The sequence below is a fragment of the Lolium perenne genome, chromosome 2 (assembly GCF_019359855.2).
Source record: "Lolium perenne isolate Kyuss_39 chromosome 2, Kyuss_2.0, whole genome shotgun sequence".
Classification (NCBI taxonomy): Eukaryota; Viridiplantae; Streptophyta; class Magnoliopsida; order Poales; family Poaceae; genus Lolium; species Lolium perenne.
Window position 1 is genome coordinate 299,787,199 of NC_067245.2, and position 9,415 is coordinate 299,796,613.

The window sequence follows — 9,415 nt, forward strand, 5'->3', positions numbered from 1 at the left end:
GAGGGAGTTGTGAAGCTAATCGAGACGGACAAGATCCCCACCTCGCCGGTGCCGGAGTGAGCAGGAGGAGGCCGGGAAAAAAGCAGCGGAGCGGCGGCGTCTGGGGAGGCCATGCGTGCGCGTGCGAGGCAGAGAGGGGCGAGCGAGAGAAAGAAGAGAGGGAGGAAGACGGATCGGGGCCAGGGTTGACCGAGCCAGACCAGGACCGACTTGGTCGGTTGGGTGTAATCCGTTCGGATCAGTTGGGCTCAGCACAACTATGTTTTGTTTTTGGCTTATTTTGTTTTTAGGAAATATATTTAATAATAAAAAAAGATATAATAAATATCTAAATAGAAATATTTTGACAAAAGAAAATTCTTAAACAGAATAAATAACAACAAACCATTTAAATTCTAAAAGCAAATAATACAGAATTTTATTCCAGAATTTTTAATCTTAAACTATTAAGACCTAAATACTAAAATATAATTTTATTATTTATATCAATAAAATATTAGATATTCCTTTGTATTAAATTAAAACCATTGTTCCATTATGGTTATGTTTAATCGTGTGAAAACCCTAATTGAACATTACTTGAACTATTAATTAAAACCCTAAACCCTAATAGTATTTATCCTTATTAATTCTTTAAAGATAATAAAATGTCAAATCCAATATTACTTTTGTTCCAAAGTTATTAATAACTTTAAATTCATAATGAAGTTATTATCTTAAGAACTATATGGTAAATTAGGAAACCCTAGTTCCATTATACATAAAATAATAGAGTTCTTAATTTTATGTGGAATTCTGAAACCCTAATTCATTAAGAACCCTAGCTCCACTAATCCATTTGAACCCTCATTTACCACTAATCTAAACCCTAGGTTATAGTATGTAATCATAACACCTTCTTTTCATTCATAGGTTTATAATGAGCAACTCAATGGTTGTTCATATTCACATAGAATATAGGAACCCTATCATTAATAATTTAGCATCCCATGTATGCATAACATAAAACCAAGATGATCAAATAGGAACACATAAGTCTAAACCTTAGTTCCTATTCCCAAGACTATCATCCTTACTCATAACTATTTAGCATCACACCATTGTGATGGACTCCAACAAAAACTATGCCAAATCTTGTGCATTACCTAACTATATTCCACTAAACCCTACCAAAGTATTAGATACTTATGAACCATAATATCCAGGAGCCAACTATGCCCTATTTAAGTGGATCCAATAGTAAAACCTAGACCACCTCAACCCTAACTTCAAAAGTTATTCTTTTGAAGTAAATAGGGAGTAGCCATCAAACCTACTCATTATGATCTATAAACCCTAACCAACTATCATTATCAAGGTATACCAACCTTGATAGCACCTATGAATAATGATTTGCTTAAGATACTTAGGCTTAATTAAAACCATACAAGCCCTAGTAGTTGATGAATCCAACTCTGTTGGGATCCATCTAATCCTTACTCCAGAAACCAATTGGAACCCTAGAAACCACAAACCTAATTATCATACTTGTTCTTTACTAAAGAACATGTCCTTCAAAAGTTATTCTTTTGAATTATATAATAAGTAATCATCAACCATGCACTATAGGACTCAAAGTTGACAACTGCTCTTTACTTATTATACAACTACTATCCCTTGGTGTATGATTATTACTATGCATTTTACCACTTGCTTATGGTTCTATAACAACACAACCCTAATAAGAACCTTGTTTGTAAACCACTCTAAAAGTGTAACACACCCTAAACAAATTATTTCAACTCACTAACCCTAAATCATCGGGGTTAGGTCACGCTTAGAACGATTGCATTTCATACTTATGCATTATTGCATCCTTGCCAATCTTTTAAACATCGTCCTTACCGGATGATGATGCTATTTCAGAATTTGGAGTTATTGCGTATCGAAGACCTTGTCTGCATAATCTTGCAGCCAAGAAAGGCAAGTTCATCACTTGCTCATACCATTTGAGTATTTTTATCAAATTAGTTGCAAAGTACTATGTTTATCACTATTGCATAAAAACCAAAACCACTATTTTTATAACTATGAATATGACTATGTGGTGGGCAATGGAATCATGGATTGTGTTGATATGGTGGAGGTTCCATTGCAAGGGTTTATATCCATCTAGGATTAAACAACAAATGTCGCCAGTGATTCTTGTGCCGTAATACCCGTGTTAACCATAAGATCTGGAGTGGGACGGAATAGTCAATTGTATTTCCACCTCTTGTACATCAACGGATGCGCTTTACCATAGACCCTTGATCCAAGAGAGGACAAGTGGTACCCTTGATCCAAGAGAGGACAAGTGGTAGGGTGGGGGTCCCGATGAAGTCCCCACGGTTATTGCGGTCTATGATGGGTTGCAATGCTGTGAAGGAGTTCATGGTAGAGACCTGAACTGTTGTCGTGGTCAGGGGCCGTCCTTAATTGGTATAAGAGCACCGGCGAGGACCCAGGGTTGGAGTTTGCAGCAAAGGGTGGGTGTATGAGGTAGCGGAGGAATATGATTGGCTATGACCTTATACCGGACCTCACACCAAAGGAAGTGTGAACGGGCATGCAACCCGGTTGGCACCAAGGTTAAGATCTCTTATGGGTAAAGCAACACACCTCTGCAGAGTGTAACGAATCGTGACCTGTCACTCCCTGTTCCGGGATATGGAATCGCTGACAGCGGCCGGAAAGGAGCTCCATGAAGTTCTAGTAAACTGGTGAAGGCTGACGGACATAGTTCTTCTGAATAAAAGCAACCTTTTGAAGAAATGGTTATGAAAACTTGCATTGGTATTAAACTTTCTGGTCTAATGCTGTAGCTAGTGCATTAAACACCTCTTTCCTATAATGAACTTGTTGAGTACGCTCGTACTCATCCCACTCTTAAATCCCCTGCTTGGATATGGAGGCATCGACGGAGGATCTACAGTACAACTCGAAGGCCGAGGAGTCAACAACTACTTCACGAGACATGACCTTGTCAGAAGAGTCAGATACCTCATCCAACAAGGAGAAAACCTAGTTTAGCCATAGAAGGGAACTAGCTTCCTAAACCTAGCTCCTATTTAGGTAGAATCTATTCTTAGCCTTTTTAGCTAGTTAAATACTCTACAAATAGAGTTCGTGATAGGATTAGACTACGAGTCGTTCTTCTGGAGTTATCTGCAGTTTTACCTCATTGTAAAGTAGGAGGCTGTGATGATCTTATGTAACAAAATCTGTGTGTAATTCTATAGACATGCCTTGGACCCGCATATGTTTCTGTTGTACCACTCTGAGCGATATAATACTAGTGGAACAGTGTTTCATTGGTGTTATATCAGACTTGCATACTACACCATACAGTGGTATGCCGGGTCACCATATCAAGTGCTAAATTTAAAACCACGAACCAACTAAAGATCTGTGAATTACCTTCTTGTGGTGAAAAATGCTGACCCAGAAACGGTCTGGCCTGACCCAGGAGCTTTGAGTGGCCATTTCGTTCAACTGCAGCCTAGCGAGACCAGCCCAGGCCTCATTTCCCTTTTCGGCCGACCAGGGCGAAATGCAGCCGCCATGAAAGCTCGAAGGAGTAGTGGCTACGAAAGCACGAGAAACCGCACGATCGCAATCGAACGGACGGGACACTGCCACAATGACAGCCGTCCGTCCAGCGATCGAGGGCCGAGAGGCGGCGGCGGGCGCAGATAAATCCTAGCCCCGCCCGTGCCCGCCTATATAAAGAGGGGCGACGGAACCATCCCTCATCCTCCCCCCACTCCACCCCTGCCCGCCGCCGCTGCTGCTTCGTCCTCTTCGTACCTTCGGGAGCTCAAGCGAGGTAACCATCCTCGCCGTCCCGATTCTGGTTTCGTTTTAGCGTTCGTGTGCCTTCTCCTCGTCTGTCGATGGATAGATCGAGCGCATGTATCTGGTAGATCTGCCTAGTTTGGTATCTGAGCTTTGTCGTATGAACTTGTTATGTAGATCGACTAGTTTTGCTTGCGCTGCTTGGTTGGATTTCGAGCCTATCGCTTGGATTTGTTCAACCGGTAGCTTAGCCTCTCAGATTTCCACGGCTTCACCGTGGTTTTCGTTGTTAATTGGTACCGTGTTGCCGATCTTATATCTTAGCGTTCGTCATGGTTAGATCTATTCATATATGCCTCGATTCACGGTTAAACATCTTACTAAAATTGAATTAAACATGCATCACCAGTTTATGGTTTTTCCTTGTCAGATCTGTTAAACAATTCTGCTGTAACTGGTATTCGTAGTAGAGTTTTTCGTATTCATGTTGTTAAATTAGAGCTTGTTATCTTCCAAGTTGGTTCCTCCTAGTTTAGAGTTCGTTGCTGTACTGTTTGCGTGGTAGCAATTTGGAGATGCAATAAGTGCCCATTGTCTAATGGTAAAGACTGAAGGCCTCCATGCGAGGCCTTCTGATATAGGTTCGATTCCTATTGGGTGCGTCTGCTGACGTTCCTTGCATCTCCACTTTGCTCTTATCCTGAATTTCCTTGTTAAGTATTTGCCTTGCCTGCTAATCTTGTTTACTCGGATTAGATCAGCTTGGCTACATGACATGGTATTCTGGACATACGGTTATCCTAGTTTATTGTTAGCACCCACTTGTATGTCCATGTTTTAGTTGTGATTCTGTTCTTCACTTGTTTTTACTAGCACTGCTTACATACTTGACATGTTGTTCTACTTTTGTCACATCAGTTGTGTTCTGCCTTTACCTGTTGTGTCAATAATACTTTTGTACCTGCTGTCAATTGTTGACTGACAGATGTTTTGTTCGCTTTTATTGATGTTCAATTTTGTTCTGTACTAATTTCCGATCATTTATGCAGTTAGTTAACTGCTCCAGCAGCCATGGGGAAGGAGAAGATTCACATCAGCATTGTGGTCATTGGCCACGTTGACTCTGGCAAGTCGACGACCACTGGTCACCTGATCTACAAGCTTGGAGGCATTGACAAGCGTGTGATCGAGAGGTTCGAGAAGGAAGCTGCTGAGATGAACAAGAGGTCCTTTAAGTACGCGTGGGTGCTTGACAAGCTCAAGGCCGAGCGTGAGAGGGGTATCACCATCGATATCGCCCTGTGGAAGTTTGAGACCACCAAGTACTCCTGCACCGTCATTGATGCTCCTGGTCACCGTGACTTCATCAAGAACATGATCACTGGAACCTCCCAGGCTGATTGTGCTGTGCTTATCATTGACTCCACCACTGGTGGTTTTGAGGCTGGTATCTCCAAGGATGGCCAGACCCGTGAGCACGCTCTCCTTGCTTTCACCCTTGGAGTGAAGCAGATGATCTGCTGCTGCAACAAGGTATACCTTATTTGTTCCACATGTATTTGTTCCTCAAGCTATGTGATGTGACCTTTGTGTTATACTAGTCTTTAAAACTTGCTGCATGATCTGGATGCTATTTATTAAGTAGTTCATGAATTATTTACTGTTGCTTCATGACATCAGTGCTTGTTTCTAGTGAGCATGATCTGTATATAGTGTTTCATTTCATTACTGTTACACATTGTTTGGCTGTGTCGACTGTCGTTCACTGAAATGTCCTACTCTGAATAGACTTGACATTCTGTTTTCAGCTGTCTTGTAAGATAACAACAATTTGCCAGTTCTACTTCTATTACAATCCATGCAGTTGTGCTTTGCGTCTATAATAAGCAGCAACTTCTTCTACATTTGTTCTAGTTGTGCTGCTGCTGCTCTTTTTACACAATCTTGTTCTGCCAGTTATTAGTGCTATTTATTTAATTTTATTGTATTATATACATGCCTTCTGTAATAAGCAGCAACTTCTTTGAAACTAATGTACTTGTTCTGTTCTTTGTAGATGGATGCCACCACTCCCAAGTACTCCAAGGGCAGGTACGAAGAAATCGTGAAGGAAGTCTCCTCATACCTGAAGAAGGTCGGCTATAACCCTGACAAGGTCCCATTTGTTCCCATCTCTGGGTTCGAGGGTGACAACATGATTGAGAGGTCCACCAACCTTGACTGGTACAAGGGCCCCACCCTCCTTGAGGCTCTTGACCAGATCAATGAGCCCAAGAGGCCCTCGGACAAGCCCCTGCGTCTTCCCCTCCAGGACGTTTACAAGATTGGTGGCATTGGAACTGTGCCGGTGGGGCGTGTTGAGACAGGTGTGATCAAGCCTGGCCAGCTCGTCACCTTTGGCCCAACTGGGCTGACCACTGAGGTCAAGTCTGTGGAGATGCACCACGAGTCTATGCTTGAGGCTGGGCCAGGTGACAATGTTGGCTTCAACGTCAAGAATGTTGCTGTGAAGGATATCAAGCGTGGGTATGTGGCCTCCAATGCCAAGGACGACCCCGCCAAGGAGGCTGCCAGCTTTGTTGCCCAGGTCATCATCATGAACCACCCTGGTCAGATCGGCAACGGCTATGCCCCAGTGCTGGACTGCCACACCTCCCACATCGCTGTCAAGTTCTCTGAGATCCAGACCAAGGTTGACAGGCGATCTGGTAAGGAGATTGAAGCCTTCCCCAAGTTCCTCAAGAACGGTGATGCTGGTTTCGTGAAGATGATTCCCACCAAGCCCATGGTGGTGGAGACCTTTGCCCAGTACCCTCCCCTTGGCCGCTTTGCTGTCCGGGACATGAGGCAGACTGTTGCTGTTGGTGTCATCAAGAGCGTGGAGAAGAAGGACCCCACTGGCGCCAAGGTGACCAAGGCTGCTGCCAAGAAGAAATGAGAAGCTCCCTGATGGTTGTCCACTGCCACATCTGTGGTGGTGGCGGTATGTGGTGATGGTAGTCTTGTTAGCTGAGTTGAAAACTGTTTTGGGATTCCGTTGTGCAGCCTTCGTGCTGTTTATCATTCTATCTTTGTGGAACAATGTCACTCTACTTTCTATTAGAGTTGCTACCCTTTATATACGTCGGAATTTTGAGTCTATTGTTAGCATTAGTTTGCTGGTTTCTTACTTAGCCTTGCATTTAGGGTAGTATCTTGGCAGCTTATCTTCACTGGCTGGCAACTTGGCATTTATCTCTGAAGTTGCAGCCCAGTACTCTTGCATTTAGGGTAGTATCTTGGCAGCTTATCTTCACTGGATGGCAACTAGGCATCTTATCTCTAAAGTTGCAGTTGCCCAGTACTCTGCTCACGGCTTTATGTGCTGAACTTAAGTTGGCAACTTTCTATCTTAATATTCATGCCACCTACAAAATATCTAACTTAAGTTGCAGTTCACCAGTTACTAGCTAGTTACTAACTTGGCATCTTAGTTCTTAGTTGCAGTAGCCAGTATTTTGCTTCACTGTGCTCACTGCTCTTTGTGCTTCTGATGGATGTTTGTTTAATACTAGATTTTGGAATCAACAAAAATATTATAAGAGCAAGAGAAGAGTTATGCGATATCCCAATGAAAACTGTTTTGGGATTATAAGAGCAAGTGAAAACTGTTCACTTTTCAAATGAAGACATCTTAAAAAGGGAATATCTGGCAGATACGGAGTACTACTTATCATAATCTCTGAATCTGCACATAACGTTTGCCATCCAGACCAAAGAGATTATATGTTAACAGGTTAAATCCACTCACCCGCTGTATGTCCTTAAATTGCCAAGCCAAGAAATAACTAAAAATTGATTCATACGCATGATGTTCTACATCTAAGAAGGTACGAAAGTCTAGCACAAGACAACAATGAGTCAATGACATAGAGGAGCAAAGGCGAAACATCAACATGCAAAGGAAGGGATAAACACGAGTGAATAAATGGCCTCCTCATGAACAAATCTGTTGGATTAAATTTTCCGATGTTGCATATAAATTAGCTGGACATAGAAGAGGAACGACAGATCCGCAAGATTAAATATGTTGTACACATTGCCAAATTTCTTTTTCCAAATAAAATAGATAATGCAGTGAGCAAAACAAAAGAACACCAGGAGAAAAGGTTTCAAATCAGCATACCTCGAACATCCAGTCCACAATCTTCAGACCCAATTGTTATGCTCCCTCAAGCCAAACAAATAAGAGGGTAGCGGCAAGACCAAGACACATCCTCTGAACATTTCATCTGCAACAAAAACAATTGAATATTTTCAGAGAGAGCAGGGGAAATTAATTATAAATGGATATATATTAGTATTATTTTACCAATTGGTTTATCAGGATTAAGGAGGTACATATTTACCATAAACTCTAACTTCCAGAATTGTATTTGGCCAGAAAATAATAAAGTAATGTATTTAGCACCACTCCCCATATCTGAAACCACCAAACTAACTTCACCTACGTTGATAAAGCACAAATCTAGATATAAAGGTGAACAAAACACACTGTATGTGACTGTAAGATAAGTCAACAGTTGACAACGGCATCCACCCTGCCTCTTCGTCCTCTCTCCGCTCTCAAGTGGCCTTGTCCTCGAGCTTACACCAATGCTATAGCAGCTGTCCTACGCGCATCAGCATCCACATTCGGCAATACCCCGTTGGGCAGCAGGAAAGCAGTGGCGAGCACGGATTAAGGCTGCATCACCAACGACCTGCAGTCCAGGAACCAACAAAAATAACCTCAATTTTGATCTGAATTGCAGGGTAGGCTTCAGGAATAACTTATGATGAAGACACCTGCAAAATAACCTTCGGTAAGGAGGCAGATTTCGCCGGAGCGTGTCGTGGCGCGAGTGGAGCGTGTCTGAGCGCCTCCTGATGCGGGCGTCAGTGAGGGTTAGCCCCCACCAAAGACAGGAGCAGAAGGAGGGCGGCTGGTACGTCCCCCATAGAGCTCGTCCACCCCAGCGGTGCATCGGCTAAGGCAGCGCCATGACGGACGCCGGGTATGGGATGACGAAACGGCCGCGGCGAGGAGCTAGGATAGGGAGATAGAAGAAAGGGAGAAGACTGGTCATCGAAAGAAGGTGGTTCCTGTCGCCTCGACTCCGGTAGGCCCTGCGTGCTCCTGTCCTCGCCTGGTCCGCTGTTGAAAGTGCATAGAGACCCCATATGTGGTTTTGGTAATTAATGACAATCCCTATGGACTAATGGTTGCATTGAGTTATATGTGTAGAAGTTGTCCATAGGCAATGCTTGAACGATTAGTTGGCGTCAAGGTTGCAATACGAAGAAATGAGATGCACCGAAGAAGAAGCTCTCCCATAGTGAATTATGGGGGAACAATCCGCAAGACATCTAGCAAACACAATCAAGAACGGCGTTCCATCCTTGTTGCGGTCAAGATCACATCATCGAGCTCAAGTGGAATGCGCAAGGTTAAGGTTTGCTCTCGATAGGGTTTCTTTCTAACCGGTCTTGTGGTTAGTTGAGAGACCGGTTTATAGGCAAAGTGTCGTACTATCAAAGTGCTCTCGAGTAAGTAACTCGATCGTATCGTTTGGAGTGC

General features: G+C 43.0%; 1 protein-coding gene across 1 annotated transcript; it reads left to right on the forward strand.

Annotated features, from left to right (window-relative positions):
- Positions 1-3,710: 3,710 nt before the first annotated feature.
- On the forward strand, positions 3,711-6,957 carry LOC127336038 (elongation factor 1-alpha). The gene is made up of 3 exons (XM_051362781.2): positions 3,711-3,847; positions 4,866-5,349; positions 5,873-6,957. Exons 2-3 carry the CDS (start codon positions 4,888-4,890, stop codon positions 6,752-6,754), a joined length of 1,344 nt encoding a protein of 447 aa, XP_051218741.1. The 5' UTR covers positions 3,711-3,847; positions 4,866-4,887; the 3' UTR covers positions 6,755-6,957.
- The last annotated feature ends 2,458 nt before the right edge of the window (positions 6,958-9,415 follow it).